This window comes from Pongo abelii, chromosome 8, assembly GCF_028885655.2.
Source record: "Pongo abelii isolate AG06213 chromosome 8, NHGRI_mPonAbe1-v2.0_pri, whole genome shotgun sequence".
Lineage (NCBI taxonomy): Eukaryota > Metazoa > Chordata > Mammalia > Primates > Hominidae > Pongo > Pongo abelii.
In genome coordinates, this window is record NC_071993.2 from 90062428 (window position 1) to 90084047 (window position 21620).

Here is a 21620-nt window from a genome sequence, read left to right on the forward strand (position 1 = left end):
CTCATGAGAGTTACTCACTAACATGAGAACAGCATGGGAAAAACCCACCCCCATGATTTAATTATCTCTCACCAGGTCCCTCCCTCAACACTTGGGGATTATGGGAGCTACAGTTCAAGATGAGATTTGGGTGGGGATTCAGCCAAATCATATTACTCTACACCTGGCACCTCCCAAATCTCATGTCCTCATATTTTAAAATCAATCATGCCTTACCAACAGTCCCTCAAAGTTTTAACTCATTTCATCATTAACTCAAAAGCTCACAGTCCAAAGTCTCATCTGAGACAAAGCAAGTTCCTTACACCCATGAGCCTGTAAAATCAAAAGTAAGTTAGTTACTTCCTAGATAAAATGGGAGTACAGACATTGGGTATGCATATACATATATTCATTCATAATGAGAGAAACTGGCAAAAACAAAAGGTCTAAAGGCCCTATACAAGTCTGAAATCCAGTGGGGCAGTCAAATCTTAAAGCTCCAAAATGATCTTCTTTGACACCCTGTCTCACATCCAGGTCATGCTGATGCAAGAAGTGGGTTCCCATGGTCTTGGGCAGCTCCACCCCTGTTGCTTTGCAGGGTACAGCCTCCCTCCTGGCTGCCTTCACAGTTTGGCACTGAGTGTCTGCTGCTTTCCAGGCATGCAGTGCAAACTGTCGGTAAATCTACTTTCTGGGGTCTGGAGGACAGTGGCCCTCTTCTCACAGCTTCACTAGGCAGTGCACCAGTGGCAACTCTTTGTGGGGACTTCAACCCCACACTTCCTTTCCACACTGCCCTAGCAGAGGTTCTCCATGAGGGCCCTGCCCCTGAAGCAAACTTTTGTGTGGACATCCAGGCATTTCCATACATCCTCTGAAATCTAGGTGGAGGTTCCCAAACCTTAATTCTTGACTTCTATGGACCCATAGGCTCCACACCATGTGAAAGCTGCCAAGACTTGGGGCTTGCACCTTCTGAAGCCACAGCTCGAGCTATGTCTTGACTCCTTATAGCCATGGCTGGAGCAGCTGGGACACAGGGCACCGAGTTCCTAGGCTGCACACGGAAGTGGGGGTCCTGGACCTGGCCCATGAAACCACTTTTTTCTCCTAGGGCTCCTGGCCTATGAAGGGAGGGGCTGCCACAAATGTCTCTGACACACCCTGGAGACATTTTCCCCATTGTCTTGGTGATTAACATTTGGTTCCTCATTACTTATGCAAATTTCTGCAACTGGCTTGAATTTCTCCTCAGAAAATGGGTGTTTCTTTTCTATTGCATCATCAGGCTGCAAATTTTCTGAACTTTTATGCTCTGTCTCACTTTTAAAACTGAATGCTTTTAATGGCACTGAAGTCACATCTTGAATGCTTTGCTACTTAGAAACTTATGTCACCAAATAACCTAAATAATCTCCCTCAAGTTCAAGGTTCCACAAATCTCTACGTCAGGGGCAAAATGCCACCAGTCTCTTTGATAAAACATAGCAACGGTCACCTTTACTCCACTATCCTCATCTCCATCTGAGATCACTTTACCCTGGATTTCATTGTCCATATCATTATCAGCATTTTGGTCAAAGCCAGTGAAAAATTCTCTAGGAAGTTCCAAACATTCCCACCTTTTCCTGTCGTTCTGAGCTCTCCAAACTGTTCCAACCTCTGCCTGCCACCCAGTTCCAAAGTTGTCTCCACATTTTTGGATATCTTTACAGCAGGACCCCACTCTACTAGTGCCAATTTACTGTGTTAGTCTGTTTTCAAACTTCTGATAAAGACATATGTGAGACTGGGTAATGTATAAAGAAAAAGAGGTTTAATGGACTCACAGTTCCATGTGCCTGGGAGGCTTCACAATCTTGGTGGGAGGTGAAAGGCATGTCTTACATGGAGGCCGACTAAGAGAGAATTGAGAATCAAGTGAAAGTGATTTCACCCTTATAAAAGCATTAGATCCCATGAGACTTATTCACTACCACAGAAACAGTATAGTGGAAATGCCATGATTCAATTATCTCATACCAGCTCCCTCCCACAACACGTGGGAATTATGGAAGCTACAACTGAAGATGAAATTTGGGTGGGGACACACCCAAACCATATCAGCTGTAGAAAGGAAGATCCTGTGATGCTTTGACATCTTTCTGAGAGCACAGAGTATGTGACCACTTTGTCACCCAGGCATGGCCACCTGGTTTTGTTGGTTTTGTTTTAACTTACTTCAGTTAGTCATAGGGAGTCCATTTTGTCTGTCAGCCAGGGACATGTTTTAACAATATGAAACAGAAAAAAATGATCAGAGTTTTGGGACTTTCTCTTAGGAGCAAAGTTAATGTTGCCTGCTCAAATCCCAGTCCCTCTTGGGTGAACAAAAATTGCATAGCCTTACTAAGTCCTCCACTTTTTACTTCAGGAAATTAGATTAGAGGAGACACACAAACAATGACAACAACATAGAATGTTCAGCAGCTGATGGCACAGTAGCCTGAGCTTAATCAGAGACAATCTTAAGGCTGACTAAAGATTGATAAGGGCAAAGTTAATGCTGTTTATTGGAACTAAAACACAGTCTCACAGTTATATTCAATGTGAACAAATGGGGGAAACCCAAAGAGAGAAGAGAGAGGTACAGAAAAAGACACAGAGCTAAGGGAAGAGATTTTTAAAAATAGTGTCAAGAAGCAATAAGAGAATTTACAGCCTCTTAGAGACAAAGAGAAAATGGTAATTATCTAAATTTCCACCACTTCTCAATTACAGGCCCATTGAGGCACTTTTGTACTAAGGCTCTGTCTTTAGGTCACCAGAAAATATATATACACGTGTGTGTGTGTGTGTGTGTGTGTGTGTTCTTTAAAAATTATCTTCTTTTGAACTGAATTTCTAGTCATCACAGCTGAAAAGAGAATATTACAAACAATACTTATAACATTGGTGTGAAAGGCTGAAAGAGTCTTTCCCTCTTTCCTAAAAATGATGAATGACCAAATCTATCAGCTGAGAAGAAATAGTGCTAATAACCCCATATTCCATTTCTAGAGCATCTTTAACTGTAGGATTCAACACCTTCTTGCAGAGAGCTGCCATTTTATCTAAACTGGTGCAATATTTACTAATATCCCCATATTAGTAAAGGGGACTCTGGGGGGATGGAATCATCTTGGGAAACACAGAGTTGCTAGAGCCTTGACATTCCTTCTGTCTCCGTTATTGAATGTGAATGTGTGTGGCGTGGATGTTACAGCTGTCTCCTACCCTGCTTCCCATATCTGTGATAGTGATAAATTGCTTAAACTGCCTTATGCCCTCATTTTACTAAATGGAGAATTGTCCCTTATTTGACAGTTGTTGTCACTGAACTGTCAGAAAGTAGCGAGTGGACCTTTCTTAATGGAGGCCAGGTGTTTGGGGCCTGTGGGTATTAAATCATTTCACCATAATTGGATTTTTCTCATTAATACAGTGCAGGTAGTCAGCACTTAAATTCTCATCACCCAAAAAAGCCAATGTTAGTTTGTGTTTTAAAGAGAATATCCATGACTATCAGAAAGGGGGCAATGGCCTGGCTTTAGAAATGTAAGGTTGCTTAAGTTAATGGGCATTGCTCTGTTCCCAAACTTTTCTGCCTCATTGGTGGAACAAATCTCTAAGAATGAAAGAAGAGAAAAATAAATAGCAAGGACAGAGAGTGCAGTCACTCTCAGACTTACATAGTACAGTGGTTTCTCAAAAGTAAAAGCTGAATCATCTGCATCAGGATCACCTGGTAGGTTTGTTAAAAATGCCAATTCCAGAGAATTTCTGGAATTTTGGGTAACAGATGCTAGGAATCTACAGTCTTAATGATATATGCCTATGATTCTTGTGCATTCTAAACTTTAAGAATGTTCTAAGTATTGTTTTGTTTTTTTCATGGCTTTATCATGTATTTATTTATTAAAAAATCTACTTTTTTCCGTTGCTTAATTTAGCTTTTTTTTTTTTTTTTAACTTTTTTGGTAAACACTTTAGAAATATCATTAAAGCAAGACATTTACTTAGGGTTGATCTAATTCAGTATTCTTTTTACTAGAGGAAAAAGAAAGACTATCATAAAGATATCATAAAGATATCTATATTTTGCTTCTAATTTTCTTGATTATTATTCTACATTTTAGAGACAGAATGAGTACTCAATGATTGCTTAATCAATGAATTAAATTTAATACAGTGGCTTTCAATATGCAATATTTCAGAAGCACCATTGATCATAAAGTATATCCTATTCTTATATTTTATAGAATACAAGTGCTAACAAAATGAAAATCTAGGCCAGGGGTGGTGGCTCACATCTGTAATCCCAGAACTTTGGGAGGCAAAGTGGGCAGACCCTTGAGGTCAGGAGTTCGAGACCAGACTGGCCAAAATGTTAAAACCCCATCTCTACTAGAAGTAAAAAATAAAAATTAGCCAGGTGCGGTGGCACATGCCTGTAGTCCCATCTACTCAGAGGCTGAGGCAGGAGAAGCGCTTGAACCCAGGAGGCAGAGGTTGCAGTGAGCTGAGATTGCGCCACTGCACTCCAGCCTGGGTGACAGAGCAAGACTCCATCCATCTCAATCAATCAATCAATCAATCAATCAATCAATATAAAAAGTAAAATTAAAATCTAAGAATCTATAAAATCTCTAAAGGATAGATAAGATGATAAGAATTCAGTGCTATTGAAAGTGCTCTGAAGATCAATAAAGTCACTAATAGCTATTATTTTTAATAATTCTACAAACGTCCAATGAAAACTGTTAACAACAAAAAAAGTATTGCAAAAATTAATTAAGTTGCTTAGCTAGAGATATAAGGATAGGTATTTATGCATCACAGACTGAGACCCTTGAGGAATCTGTCAAGCAAAACAGAAGATCCCAAATAAGTGTTTTTTGGAAAAAAATAATGTGAGATGACATCAAAGACTTAAATATAAATTACATTTAAAAGATTTCACTGAGTAAAGTTTGCAGAGATTAGGACACAGAGAAATAAGTGATGGGATATTTAAGCAAGAGAAAAATAAGAGCAAATATCAGGTGTGAAGAGCTGAAGAGCCATGGCGTGTTTGGAGTAGAGAGAGGCCTACAGTGTAAAGACATATAGAGACAGGAATAATCATGTATCAAAGTGCTTTCAGCTGCAGAAAATTTACTTTATATATATATATATATATGTATGTATGTAAAAAAACTACGTTAAAGATGACTTAAACAAAAAGATAATTTATTATCTATCATAATAAGTTTTTCAGAGATGGGGTAATATCAAGATTTGCTCAGCAACTCAAAGACAACACAGATCCAGGCTCTTTTTATTTTATGCTCTGCTATCACTAGCATATTAGCTATTTCTCTGAAATTAATTTTATCAATAGTCCCCAAATGGCTGCTGACGTTCTAAATTTTATATCCTGACAGAAACTTCTATAAGCTGAAAAGGGAATGTTAGCTTCTCTCGATCTTTGCAATTAAGAGAAATTTTTTTCATTACTCAAAATGGAATCACATGTACATTTGCAAAATACTTCCTGGTAAAAGAGAATGGAATTACTGTTTTTAAGCTAGACTATTCAAGACTCATCTCATTTAGAGACATAGCCTCCTCTGAGGCACAGTGTCACCGGATATGTGAGCTAATTTGGGGTTCTGAGTCCAGAGATGAGGTGGTTTTATGGTAAGACCACAGTATCTTCCATATTTATGCTAGAAAACAATATATATTTCTATATTATTGAGTCACTAAAATGTAATAACCTCATAACAACACATTAGGATAGGTTTAACAGTGTAAATAGCAATTATTAGCTAAGGTATTGCTCATATTCAACTTACATGTTTAGATTCAATCATTTTTACACTCCTGTGTCATAATTGCCAGCCCCACTCATAGGTACAAGCAAAATTGAATAGGCAAAAAATTAGGGAAAATGTCAAATGTCTGTTTTTAATTGTGTTGTTCATTTCATTTTCTGTATTTATATTTTAAATTGTTACTTTTAAATGACTGCATCCAAGAACGATTTGCAAGGCCCATTACATGAGGAGCACAGAATGAATCATTTAAAAATATATATTAATTCTGCAAAATGTACAGTGTGTGTGTCTTTATGCATCCCAGAGAGAAAGAGAGATAGAGAGACAAAGAAAGAAAGAAAGGTGACAGATCACAGCTCTAGACATGGAAGGCTAAACTACACACATTTCATTGATTGAGCTTGAGCTCAGAGATTTGAATCAGCTTTTTTTTTTCATTGAGTTTAACTTCTTATGTGACTCTTAGGAATACACTTACACTAAGTTGAGGGTGTAAACACTCTCTCTCTCTTCCTCTCTCTCTCTCTGTTTCTCTCTCACATACACAGTATTTTTTCTTCTTCCACACTTCCCCTTCCCTTTCTCTTCTCCTCCCCTTTGCCTTTTCCCCTTATTTTTCTTTCCCTCTCTTCCCCCTCCTCTTCCTTTTGCAGCAATCTAACGCAGATTCAAACTAAATATTTCACCCAATGTGATGTCCACAACAAAAATCACAAGCACAAATACACAAGGCAACTGAACAACCACAAAACAATTTCAGTGAACAAAATAACACTGAGATATTGAGCCTATCTAGAAACAATTTTATCATTCTTTAAAATCGCACTAAAATACAAAAGTGACATAAGGTCTTCTTAAGAATAAGAGATTTATCTTATAAATTATATTCCCTTAAGGTGTGAATACAGTTACACTGAGGGCTGCTTATACCAGAGCACTAGTGTTGCCCTTATGACTTCCATGTTACCAGGAAAAAACTCAGTCCTAGACAGGGCAGAGAACTTAACTAATGAGCAGAAGTTGTGGAACCGAAAAGAAAAAACCTGGATTTTTTTTCCCACAATAACGAACTGATTCAAGTTCATGCAGTCATGCTCTGCATGATGACATTTTGATCAATGATATATCACATAGCAAATGGTGGTCTCATAAAATTATAATGTTGTATTTCTACTATACCTTTTCTATGTTTAGATTAGATTTATAGAGGAAATACTGACCATTGTGTTACAGTTGCCTATAGCATTCAGTACAGTGACATGCTGTACAGGTTTGTAGCCTAGGAGTCATAGGCTATATCACCTGTCCTAGTATGTAGTAGGCTGTACCATTTTAGGTTTGTGAATCTACACTCTATAATAGTCACACAATGACAAAAATCACCTAAGAACACATTTCTCAGAATGTACCTTATCATTAAGTGACCCGTAACTGTGTTTTTTTGTATTTAATGCCAGATAATACTTAAAAATACTTAAAATACAGAATGGATATCAATGTTGACAATTGATACTATGTAGAAATAACAGATTTTAGTGTTTGAATGCTTTGGTGTTAAAAAACACAGTGAAAAGATAATATGGTAACAGGGAAGTTTTTCAGATACCTAGACTTTGATTTAGAACTATTCCAAGACTGTTGATGAATAATACTAATAATATATTAAAAACTATGACAAGAAACAAATTTTCTGGTTATTATTACCAAAGGACTCTGGGGAAACCTATTGATCAAAATTAAATGTTTGGAAATATATAACAATATTGACTCTGAAGCTTATAGTCATTCTGTTTTCAGATGATAAGCATGCCATCTCTAACTTCCAAGAGGATTAATCCAAAATATTGAGTTATTAATTCATCTTACATTCAAATAATCTGAAGTCTGTATCTTTAATATTTGCAGACATCCAATGACACCTTTGAAATTCCCCTAATGTTGACTGGAAATATAGTGTTAAGGAAGAGGCTCAACTATGAAGATAAGACTCGCTACTTTGTCATAATCCAAGCTAATGTGAGTATTCAATTTTTTTTAAATTTCTTCTGTGAATTTATGAAGTAAAAAACTCATCCAAAATGTATCAGATACTCTCAGAGTGCTCTGTGTCATTCACTTCTTCATCAGGGCACTCCTGCCCTTGGTGTTTGTATATAATACTCTTATAGATGGAGAAAGGGATAGAATAGGTTGTTTTTATTCACTGTATTCTTTGACCTCTAAATTATTCATATGTATTACCCATGATCCAATCTTTTTAGACTATACTGAAGTATTTTTCAAAGTAGGATCCTGCAAATTAACTGCAGCAGAATCACCTTGGGTGTGTATTAAATATACATATTTCTGGACCCTAACTCAGATGTTCTGAACAAAAATCTCAGATGATGGAAGTGGAATATCTGCATTTTTAGTTAGCTCTTCAGGGGATTCTAAGGTACACTAAAGGCAAAGAATCATTGCCGAATTGGTCATGTTTTTCCTCATGGCTATCATTTATTGAGTAATTGTTCACTAGATATCACCTAATATCCCCATAACTGAAGTTTATACTAATGTATGTAGATAACAATAACAGAACATCCAAACATATCCTTATAAAACACAGACATGCTTTATATGCTTATAAAACACAGATATCCTTATATGCTTATATAACATAGACATGTTTATATGCTTACAAAACATAGACATTTATTATAGTTATTATTAGTGGAAGTTTAATAAAATTTCTGGAATTATGAGGCCCAGTGTTTGGTTTGACAGTTCAATTATATCACCAGGGACTTAGGTTCCTTCCATCTATACTTCCCTCTTCTCTGAAATGTGGTTATTTTCCCAATGCCTTATCAGCTGGGAGCTAGTTGTGTACCATAGCCATAAGCATCACAACTGCATTTCAAGTCTGAATGCAGCAGGCAGAAAGGGTAGAAAAACTGGGATATCTTTTACGTTTATTGATTCTTCTTTCTTTTATCTGGGAAGATACTCTCTTCAGAGTTCTCTCCCACCCAACATCTCCTTCCAGACTTGTATCACCTGAGTCAGCATGATAGGAACGAAAGTTGAGGAAGTCCATATGTGTCAAAGGGATATGCGGTATTCACTTCTGAATTATACTATGTATAGTTCGTATCCTGAGACTGGGCACACTGATGACCTGAAAACCTTTTTCTTTTCTTAGCAAGAATAATGAGAGTACCCCTTGAGAAAAAAGCTAGAAGGGAAGGTCATATAAAAAATCCTATATTAAGTGACAAGCTTACGTTTTTGATATGACAGTTAAGAAATGAGCTATAAAGATATGAAAAGTATGGAGAAATCTTGAATGCATATTTATGAGCAAAATAAACCATTAAGAAAAGGCTACATACTGGATGATTCCAATATATAACATTCTGGTAAAGGCAAAGCTAGGGAAACAGTATAAAAATCAGTGGATGTCAGGGATATGATGGTAAAGGCAGGTAGAAAAGGATTAATAGAAGGATCACGAAATATTTTTAGGTCAGTTAAAATACTCTGGATGATACCATAAAGTTGGGTAGATACCATTACACGTTTGTCCATCCCCATAGAATGTACAGCACCAAGAGTGATCGTTAATGTAAAGGATGAACTTTGGTGATTATCATTGTTCAATGTAGATTCATCAATTGTAACCAACGTACAACTTTGATTAGGGATGTTGATAAGTGGGGAGGGTGTGCATGTGTGGAGACCTGGGTGTATATACCTTCCTCTCAATTTTTCTGTAAACCTAAAACTGCTCTAAAATAATAGCCTTTTCTTTTTTAAAGCAGCTAGACTCTTAAGCCATAATATGCCTTTAATGACTCCTAAGCATTGTAATCTTGCTCATACAGACAGATCTTGCTGAACGGAAAGATAGCAGGGGATGCTAAAAGGAAAATAACCTCAATTAGCTGTTCTGAAGAAGTTAATATGAAAAAATGTGTCACAAACTTGTCATTTTCTTGCCTTTTTAGAGATATATCACCTGACACAGAATGTGTACGTGTTTAGATAGATACCTAGATAGATATATAATTAGGGATATGTAGATAGAAATATGTAGATAGACATATAGATCTAATTTTTGAAGCTAAGTTGATAAGCTTTTACTTATATTTCTTCAGATTTTAAAAATAATTTATTATTTTATATATTATAATTATATATTATAGTATGTTATGTGTATTATGTGTGTGTCTGTATGTTTGTATATATATATTAATGTCATGTGACATAGACCAGAGTGAAAACTGTGGATATGGGAAAAAGTAAAATGTATTAGGGAGGGCCACTCAGAGTTCTTCAAAACACAGAAAATTCTTTTTTCTATTTAACTGAAAATGTGAAGAAAAGGTAGAATGTCTTTTTTATAAAGTCAGATTGCTATGGAAGGTATTTGAAAGCTAATTTTTTTATTATGCAATTAAAAAGATAATTTTTTAATAGAAATGCAAGGTAAAAGATTCTGAATTGCTATCTAGTTTTAAAATATTTGTAAAGACATCTGGAACAACTTCTATCCAACATGATAGACTACTCATCACTGAGGGAGTGATGAGTTTTTAGCATTTCAGGGATAAAATTATAAAACAGAAGTACATATGTGAGTCATCAAAAGAAGGAATAGCATTAGGAAGAAGTCGAATGAACATTTGAATTTAGATGCAATAACAGTTTTTGTTATAAACTTAAGTCATACAGTACAAAATGAAAAGTTAAATATAGAAGGTTATAACATTTTAAGCATTTTTAGAAGTTTTAAGAACAAATAATTTTAATAGCTACATAATGTAAGATAATAATAATGGATCACCATTGATTCAACAATACTCCATTTTTGTTTATTTGATCATTTGTTTTTGGCACCAAATTGATATCTACCCTCATGATGTTCAAGAGAGGCAGTGAGTGTAGTGAATTATGTCACCCAAGTTCAAATCTCAGTTCAGCCATTTATTAGCTGTGTGATTTGGGGCATACTTTGTATGTTAATTTCCTAACCAGTAAAATGGGTATATTAATAAAACATACCACATTGTTCTGGTTACAATTAGCTAGTTAGCAAACAAAAAAGTACTTAGACTAATGCTTGAAATATATTGAGACATTATTACAGTATTACATAAATCACTGAAATACTGGTACTTACTGTTTAAAAATCAGTAATTAAAAATGGAATTGCTATGAGAAAATTATATGTATGCATATATATGTGTATATGTGTATATGTATTTGTACATACATATTCACACACTTTTTAATCTTAGTAGATAATGTTATATTATTTTTCAAAGTGTTGTGACATATCACATTTCCACAAATGATAAAGAAGAATGCTCATTTCCACTGCATTTTAAATCTGTAACTTAAAACCGTGGGTTGTTGGAGGTGGAAAGTCAGCTGAGACTTGCTTGAGGGCCAATTGTGGGTTTCTCTTTCAAACTCTGAGTTCAGTGATCTCACATTTGCAGTCATGCTGGGAGTATTTACAGTATGGAAAGTGCCAGTGCTACAAATCAGGGCTACTTATCTGATAGCTGGTTGTTAATTATTAACTGTTTTCTATATACCAATAGTAACATAAGTCTAACATATCTTTGTTTGTATACGATAACGATATCCATATATCTTAAATGTCTCTCCATTTTTTTTACATCTATCTTGTTTGTTTGTTTGCTTATTTATTTATTCATTTTGAGACAGTCTTGCTCTGTCACCCAGGCTGAAGTACAATGGTGCGATCTCAGCTCATTGCAACCTCCACCTACGGGGTTTAAGTGATTCTCATGCCTCAGTCTCCCAACTAGCTGGAACCACAAGGGTACCACCACACCTGGATATTCTTTTTGGGAGGGGAGGAGAGTATTGCTGTGTTGCCCAGGCTAGAGTGCAGTGGCATGATCTTGGCTTACTGCAACCTCAGCCTCCCATGTTCAAGCTATTCTCGTGCCTCAGCCTCCTGAGTAGCTGGAATTACAGATGCGTGCCACCACACCCAGCTAATTTTGGGATGTTTAGTAGAGATGAGGTTTCAGCATGTTGGTCAGGCTGGTCTCAAACTCATGGCCTCAAGCAATTCACCCACCTCAGCCTCCCAAAGTGTTGGGATTACAGGCGTGAGCCACTGCACCTGGCAGCAGTTTTTTATATTGTATTGGTGGTGTGCACAATGTAAGTCATGTGCATTAAACACCAATATATTATCTTGAAGTCGTAAGGAGACTTAAAATATGAGCAATCTGTTCATGTCCTTCGCCCACTTTTTGATGGGGTTGTTTGTTTTTTTCTTGTAAATTTGTTGGAGTTCATTGTAGATTCTGGATATTAGCCCTTTGTCAGATGAGTAGGTTGAGAAGACATTTATGCAGCCAAAAGACACATGAAAAAATGCTCACCATCACTGGCCATCAGAGAAATGCAAATCAAAACCACAATGAGATACCATCTCACACCAGTTAGAATGGCGATCATTAAAAAGTCAGGAAACAACAGGTGCTGGAGAGGATGTGGAGAAATAGGAACACTTTTACACTGTTGGTGGGACTGTAAACTAGTTCAACCCTTGTGGAAGTCAGTGTGGCGATTCCTCAGGGATCTAGAACTAGAAATTCCATTCGACCCAGCCATCCCATTACTGGGTATATACCCAAAGGACTATAAATCATGCTGCTATAAAGACACATGCACACGTATGTTTATTGCCGCATTATTCACAATAGCAAAGACTTGGAACCAACCCAAATGTCCAACAATGATAGACTGGATTAAGAAAATGTGGCACATCTACACCATGGAATACTATGCAGCCATAAGAAATGATGAGTTCATGTCCTTTGTAGGGACATGGATGAAATTGGAAATCATCATTCTTAGTAAACTATCGCAAGAACAAAAAACCAAACACCGCATATTCTCACTCATAGGTGGGAATTGAACAATGAGAACACATGGACACAGGAAGGGGAACATCACACTTCGGGGACTGTTGTGGGTTGGGGGGAGGGGGGAGGGATAACATTGGGAGATATACCTAATGCTAGATGACAAGTCGGTGGGTGCAGTGCACCAGCATGGCACATGTATACATATGTAACTTACCTGCACATTGGGCACATGTACCATAAAACCTAAAGTATATTAATAATAATAATAATAATAATTACAATAAAAAAAAAATGAGCAATCAATTTTGACTTTAAAAGAATAATTACAGCTTTCATGACAAATTATTGAACATTACTCAGCTTTGACCTGGTTTTGCTTATGTTAAAAATATTTGATTTTCGAAGAGAATCCTTCAAATTACATGTAGTTTGGAGATTTTTTATTCGTGTTTACATGTTATGATCCGTAATTAAGGTAATTGAGTTTTGACTGACCTGTATTAGAAAACCCTGTCACATATTTTTTGAGAATATTTGCAATATTGTCACCCATGCTATTGACTTCAAATATAAATATGTAATGAAGGAATGATTAATTCCAGACGAAAATTTTGTGGGGTAGATCTAGAAAAAAATTAGAGATATGAAAGATCAATGAGTTTTCTTTTTGTTGAAATTTACTACATACTATTATAACCTCAACTTTGATATGTTACTGTAATTCACATAGAATTAAAGTAATCTCTTTACATATCATTTTTCTTCAAAGCAAACTCTCTTTCATATTATTGTTATCCTGAGTGAAATATTAAGAACACTTTTGTAATCAAGATTTCTTAATTACCAGAAAAAAAAGTTTATATTTACTTTATATTTTATTTATTTATTTTTGAGATGGGATTTTGCTCTGTCACCCAGGCTGGAGTGCAGTGGGGCGATCTTGGCTCACTGCAACCTTCACCTCTGGTGTTCGTGATTCTCCTAACTCAGCCTCCCGAGTAGTTGGGATTACAGGCACGTGCCACCACACCCGGCTAATTTTTTGTATTTTTAGTAGAAATGGAGTTTCACTGTGCTCCTAGGCAAGTCTGAAACCACTGACAACTTCAAGTGATCAGCCCACCTTGGTCTCCCAAAGTTCTGGGATTACAGACATGAGCCACTGTGCCCGGCCTAAATTTAATTTAGAATCATGGCAAGAATAATTTATAATTTCTAAATTTTATGAATAGCAAGGGTGTTGTATATTTCTCAAATAGCAAAATCTAGAGAAGGGATGCTAGTTATCTTTCCTAACAAGATATAATTCCTAAAATTATAATATTACTATTTCTTTATCAGCTCAATTTTTTATCTTTATGGACAGAAATATTCAAATAAAATGTGTAAGCATTACAAACATATGTGTTTGTATAGGTAAAATTAATTTTCTATATTTTATATTTCAACCTTGTAAACAACTTTTAAGAAATAACCCCTACCCTGACGTTCCCTCACTTCTGCTTCCTACTGATGTGTGGAATTAGTGTTAATTGTAACCCCATTGTTTTAACTCTGCAAGTTTCTTGGGCATTTTCTGAGGAGTGAGAGTGGAATGAAAGGATAGCAGGTGATGGTTTATGGGAACTGATATTTATTGAGTGTTTGGCTACTAAAAATACATAAGCATTTGGGGCTATAAATGATGATATAATTCTGTCTACTTGTTTGCATAAAAAATAAGAAATATTAGGCAAATATCTCAAACAAAAAATGTTTTCAAGAGAATAGAATACCCAACTTCCTCTGGTTAATGTTCATAGAAGCATTATTTTTTTCCTCAACTTTTATTTTAAGCACAGAGAGTACATATGCAGGTTTGTTACATGGGTGTATTGCACTCAGGTAGTCGGCATAGTACTCAATGGGTAGTTTTATGATTCATTCTCTCTCCTTGCCCCAGTAGTTCAGTCTATTATTCCCAGGTTTATTTCCCTGTGCACTCAGTGTTTAGCTCCCATTGAAAAACTGATATTATGTAGTATTTAGTTTTCTCTTCCTGCATTAATTCACTTAGGATTATGGCCTCCAGCTTCATCCATGTTGCTTCAAAGGACATGATTTCATTCTTTTCTATGACTTTGTAGTATTCCATGGTGTATATGCACCACATTTTCTTTATGCAATCCACTACTGATGGGCACCTAGGTGGATTCCATGTTTTTTGCTATTGTGAATAGCATGGCAATTAACGTAGACATGCATGTGTCTTTTTGGTAGAATGCACTATTTTTCTTTGTGCATATACCCAGTAATGGGGTTGGTAGGTTGAATGGTAGCTTGGTTTTAAATCCTTTGAGAAATCTTCAAACTGCTTTCCACAGTCTCTGAAATAATTTACATACCCACCAACAGCATATAACCATTTCCTTTTCTCTGCAGCCTCACCAGTATATGTAATTTTTTGACTTTTTAATAATAGCCATTCTAACTGGTATGAGATGATATCTCATTATGGTTTTGATTTGCATTTCCCTGATGATAAATGCTGATGAGCATCTTTTCATATATTTGTTGGCTGCATGTATGTCTTATTTTGAGAAGTGTCTGTTCATGTCCCTTGCCCCTATTTTAATGGGATTGTTTGTCTTTTGCTTGTTAAATTATTTAAGTTCCTTATAGATTCTGAATATTAGACCTTTGTCAGATGCATAGTTTGCATAGCTTTTCTCCCATTCTTTCCATTTTCTGTTTACTGTATTGACAGTTTATTTTAGTGTGCAGAAGCTCTTTAGTTTAGGTGCTACTTGTCAGTTTTTGTTTTTTTTGCAATTGCTTTTCAGGATATCATCATTATGAAATCCTCGCTAAAGCCAATGTTAAGAAGAGTTTTAATAGGTTTTCTTCTAGGATTTTTATAGCTTGAGGTATTACATTTAAATAGTTAATTCATCTTGAGTCAATTTTTGTATGTCTGGTAAAATTCAGCTGTATGTCTATCTGGTCCAGGGCTTTTTTTTTTTTTTGGTTGGTGAGTTATTTATTACTAATTTAATATCACAGCTTGATATTCATCTGTTCAGGGTTTCAATAGCTTTCTGATTCGATCTTGGAACATTATGTGTTTCCAGAAACATATCAATTTACTCTAGATTTTCTAGCTTAAGGTTGGGGAGGCACAGTTCTGTTCAGAGTAGTGGTTGAACTTGTTTAACTTTTTAAAAGATATTCTTGCTTGCCAACTAGAATCACAGTTTCCTAACTTAATGTAATATCCTGTTATTTTTAAATAATTAAAGTTAAATGTATATTCTTATTTTTTAAAAAAGAAATGAAGAGAAATGCAGATGAAAATGGGAAAGAGAAGAAAGGAGATCTTCTTTGTGGATTTTAATATATATTAGATTGTCACATAACATAAATGAAAACACATAAATAAATTATATGGAATGTTTATAGAAATAGTTATTTTTTATTTTTTACCACTCACAATTTAGAATGTTATTTCATTTACTCAGAAGAGCCTTGAGCAGTAGTATATTACTATAAAGATCAAAAGTGTAAGTTGTTTTGTTTTTTCTGTTTTTGTTTTGATTTGTATCTCAATTGCCGAAGGATTATTTTTTAAATGGATATTTTAAGATCAAATCTGATTCCAAATTGGGAGAACATCATGAATTAGCATTACCATTATGGGCTCACAAGTTATGAGTGTGCATGAGACTTTTTTTTTTATATTTTCCTATGTGATATGTGTTGGTGATAAAATGTGGGAGAATTCCCACGTGTGGAAACTGTTAGTAGATTTTGTTGCTACATCTCTGCTCACAATCGTTTTGCCAGGATTATTTTTATTTCCCACTTAAAAATACAAATTTTAGAACTCAACACTTTGTAAGCAATATCTTTCCCCAATATGAGAAAAAGCTCCCATTATGTATTTTGGTATATACTTCCTGTAAATACACTATCTTTAACACACCAGTATCTATTCTATGGAGTAGTGACAATGACCCAAAGAAGCAGGTAATCGTGAGAGATTTGATGCTGACAGACTGAAAGAAAACATAATGTAAAAAAAAATTCAAATTTGTTTATTGTAGTGATTTGGTGATGACATATAAAGAAGAAGGCTGAGTGACTTGGAAGGGTAGAAATACTGCCTCTGGCATTTATATGCATGTATGTGTATATATGCATCTATATGTGTGTTTACATATGCATGCTACATTCATATATCACATAAAATATTATAAATATTGAATATTATCTATTTACTATTTTTATAAATTAAATTTAGATTAATTCAATCTTTTAAAACTTCATCATAAGCAATCATTATTTTCAATGGTGGGCTAAAGCCAGGCACATACCTATAGTCCTAGCTACTCAGAAGGCTGAGGTAGGAGGATCACTTGAGCCCAGGAGTTTGAAATCAGTATAGTCAATGTAGCGAGATTCTCATTTCTAAAATAAATAAATAAATAAATAAATAAATATTTTATAAATAAAAAAAATTTTCAAATATTATCTCCAATGCCACAAGTAAATTTACAAATACATATTAAATATGTCATTTTATTAACTTATTTATGTTGCTGAGAAAAAATGTCAAATATAAAATCATTAATAAATGTAATAAAAGTTCACCAACACTATTAAAGAAGCCTCTGGTTTTCATATATATATATATATATTTAGAAATTAAGAGTTGTTTTAGTTCTTTAACTTTAATATAACTTTAGAAATATGGAAGATTAAATTACTTAATGATTTAAGACACTGGATGATGCAACACAAAGAGAAATATATGTGAAAATATAACCTACTAATCTTTATGAGGTCACATTATCTTCACATTAGTAATTTTCAGTACTAAACGACTCTCTTAATAATGGGATGAGGAAACATGTCCTCATCATTTTTTTAAGACCGTCAGAAGCAGTGTATTGGAGTCTGCCCCTTGGAATCTACTCAGGATATGCTGACTGAACAAATCATTACATCATTTATCTGTTAATTCATATATTGTAGACATAGCTATAACCCAATTAAATGATCAGTATTAAAAAAGTGGCAAGTTTGATGAGCTAGTTGCATTTTTCTAAAATTTAAAATATGCACATACATTTACTTTAAATTAAGATTTTTCTACATGTTCACAATTCATACATCTTAAGAATAATTTAGAAAGTTCATTTGTGAACCACCAAAATTATCTCACATGCCACATGTTGCTCCTACTCTACTTTTCAACTGGCCTAGAGGTTGATATACATATGGGAGTGTATATACACAGCTCCTTAAACAGCTAAGGAAGAAGGTGTATATATTTAACACAATGAGAGGCAGGAGGCGTCTAAGGGAAGAAAAACTAGGTTTCTAGGAGACAAAGGGGAGATTAAAATAGCTTGTGATTGTGTTTATGTAGGTAAGAATAGACTTCCTTGTTTTTTCTTCATTTTCATAAACTTTCTTGGGAGAGGGAATTCATGGCAGCCTCACTCTCTTAAGTATCTGCTTTTAGTGACATGAAAGAAGTTCAGAAAAGACTTCTTTCTATTTGTTGAATCTCAAATGTCTTTAGTTTTAAATAATCTTTATAGTGCCTCTAGGGATCTGAGTGAGTGCCGAAACTTTGAAAATTTAAACATTTTGTGTTTTCTTAGCTATAATTTTATCACAGTCTGTCTTATACTGTATCAAAATATCAAAGAATCCTGGAACCACAAAGTTATTACATTCTAGACAAGGTTGTACTTACAAAATTCCACCAATAGAAATTCTTGTTTCCTAAAACTTTACCCTCAAGCATTGCTGTACAACTTTTTATGAGCAACCAGATTGGGAATGAGCTTAACCAAAATGTACTATTAACCATGCTTAAGAAGAGGGATTTTTTTTTTAATTGGACGGCAAATATTAATGTCTGGGAACTGTCACAAAGGAAGACGTTTTATGAACAAAAAAAATAAAATACAGGTCTGTTAGTATAATTACTTTTAAAAATTATTTAACATAAATTAGCAAAATAAGATTAGCCATTTTAAAGTGAACAATTCAATGGCATTTGGTACACTCACAGTATTGTACAACCACCGCCTCTATCTGGTTCCCAAACATTTTAATCACTCCAAAAAGAGCTGGCACCACTCATGCAGTTGCTTTCCATATCCCCTCCCCAGCTCCTTGTAGCCACCAATTTTTTTTACTGCTTCCAGATAGTGCATATAAATGGATCATATAATATGTGACCTTATTTTTTATCTGGCTTCTTTATTTGAAAACATGATGTTTTCAAGGCTCATTGATGTTGTTGTATATATCAGTACTTCATTTCTTTTTATGCTTGAATTATATGCCATTGTATGTATATACCACAATCTGTTTACCCATTTATTCATTGATAAATATGTGGGCTTTTGCCAACTTTTGTCTGTTGTGAATAGTGCTACGTGAACATGCATGCAAGTATACTTTTCAATGTTGTACAAAGTAGAATTCAAAAAGGCAGAAAAGCATAATAGTTCTTCAAAATAATAACTAAATGCTATGAAACTAAAAACATTTCCAGATTCTGTCATAATGAATGATGCTACCACCACCACCCTCGACAATGGATGTTCTTCATGGAAATGACTTAGGTCCAATATTATTTTCTTCTGTCCTATGATAAACATTCTTCAGATAAATATAAACAATTTACATTTCTAATAAAATTACTACCCATTCTTTAAGTGTGTGCTATCCATCATGATTTCCTTCCAAAGAAATGAAAGGGAAACAAGGAAGAGGAACTTTATGGTTGAGAAAACTGACTAGATACAGCCTCAGCCAGGTAATCAAGTTAACAACAGTGATAAGTCCTATTAATAATATACTTTTGATAAATATGTCAAAATAGCAGTTGACTTGTGGTTTTCCTACATAAATCACATAACCCCAGTTGAATCTTGAGGAAAACACCAGATAAACACCCATTAAGGGACATTCTGCAAAATATCTAGTGCTCAAAATTGTCAATGTCATCAAAAACAAAAGTCTGAGAACTTGTCACAGCCAAAATGAGCCTAAGGAACCATTATGACTAAATGTAAACTGGTATCCTGATTGGGATCCTGAAACAGAAAACTGACATTAAGTAAAAACTAGGGAAATCTGAAGAAATTTTGGATTTTAGTTAGTAACAATGTATTCCTACAGCAAAATTGCACTAGATACAGTTAAATGATAAGGAAGACTGTATTCACAGCTATTGCAATAGAGAAGAGAGACCAGAATACAGACCAGATCTGAACTGATCTCTAATAGAAAAAATGGCTGGAGAGCTGTTAAACGCCCCAGTGGACTTGATTGTGGGGGAATCACAGACCAGGTGTGTTTACTAATTGGCATTCCCAAAGGAAAATAAACTTCCTTGAATTTTCATGACAGAAAGCAGTTTTAGAAATTGGAGCAAGCTTTCCTGTGTCCATGTGTACACGTATGTAACAAACTTGCACGTTGTGCACATGTACCCTAAAACTTAAAGTATAATAATAATAAAAAAATTAAAAAAAAAAAAGAAAAAAAAAGAAATTGGAGCAAACCTCCAAAGGAAGTCAGGCTCCTACCCTCCCACAGAAACTGGGAAATACTGGCTTCTTCCTTGACTATTACATTTCGAAGAGATGGCCCCCAGGGCATTTGTAGAACCGACAAGCAGCTTATAAAAGATTCACATCTCAGAGGCTCAGAGAAAGAGTTTCCAATGACAAGGTTTCTAAAGTAAATGCTCTAATGAGATGAGAGTGACCTTTATGGTTAGGCTGTCTAGTAATGTGAACTGTTAGGTAAAGGCCTAACATACAAAAGCTTAACTACTGTAACATACTTTCAAGAAAGTTGCTTTGAAGACAGTTGGATCTCAGTTTATATCCTGACTCAACCACTTAAAACTGTTGGTTTAAGCAAGTTAATTTACCAATCTTTTTTTTTTTAAATGCAAACTAAGTCTACATTGTGCCTAATTTCTCTTTTATTGTTGTTTTTTGAGACTGAGTCTCACTCTGTCACCCAGGCTGGAGTGCAGTGGCGTGATCTTGGCTCACTGCAACCTCTGCTTCCCAAGTTCAAGCGATTCTCCTGCCTCAGCCTCTCGAGTAGCTGGGACTACAGGCACCTGCCACCACACCCAGATTTTTGTATTTTTAGTAGAGACGGGGTTTCACCATGTTTGCCAGGCTGATATCACACTCCTGCCCTCAAGTGATCCAACCACCTTGGCCTCCCAAAGTTCTGGGATTACAGGTGTGGGCCGCTGCTCCTGGCCATTGTGCCTAATTTCTATAAACTACCTGTTGTTTGTTTTTCTCTCTAACAGGACCGTGCCCAAAATCTGAATGAGAGGCGAACCACCACCACCACTCTCACAGTGGATGTTCTGGATGGAGATGACTTGGGTCCAATGTTTCTTCCTTGTGTCCTTGTGCCAAACACTCGTGATTGCCGTCCACTCACTTATCAAGCTGCCATACCTGAGTTGAGAACTCCGGTAAATATACTCTTATCTTTCTCCCTTTATTTGCACATTTTAAAACCCAATGGGATCATGTTCAAGTATTTTGTAGACATATAATTTATAATAGCAAAACTCACTATATGCACATTGAAAAATATTTATGTCCAAAACTATTTTCAGGGAGTATGAATACATTTTTAACACAAAGAGTAATTATATAATTTACAAAGTAGAAAGTATGTTATGAAACAACAGTCCAACATGGTTATTTTATTTTTTTTTTACCAATAAATCACCAGGGAGTTCACTAGCCATTCTGAAAAACTCCAAATAATCGCTGCAGCATTTTCTTAAATTCATATTTAAACATGCAGTCCTAAGTCAGAGGACACACAGGTCAATAGGATACTTATTTGG

At 35.2% G+C, this 21620-nt stretch overlaps 1 protein-coding gene across 19 annotated transcripts in view; it reads left to right on the top strand.

The window, feature by feature from the left end:
* PCDH15 (protocadherin related 15) overlaps positions 1-21620 on the top strand; it is a 1013670-nt gene that overhangs the window by 465009 nt on the left and 527041 nt on the right. For all 19 annotated transcript variants that reach the window (XM_054522581.2, XM_063727642.1, XM_063727641.1 and 16 more), the window contains 2 exons: positions 7731-7841; positions 21066-21236. In XM_054522581.2, coding sequence (XP_054378556.2) covers positions 7731-7841; positions 21066-21236 — 282 coding nt within the window. The remainder of the gene's footprint in view (positions 1-7730; positions 7842-21065; positions 21237-21620) is intronic.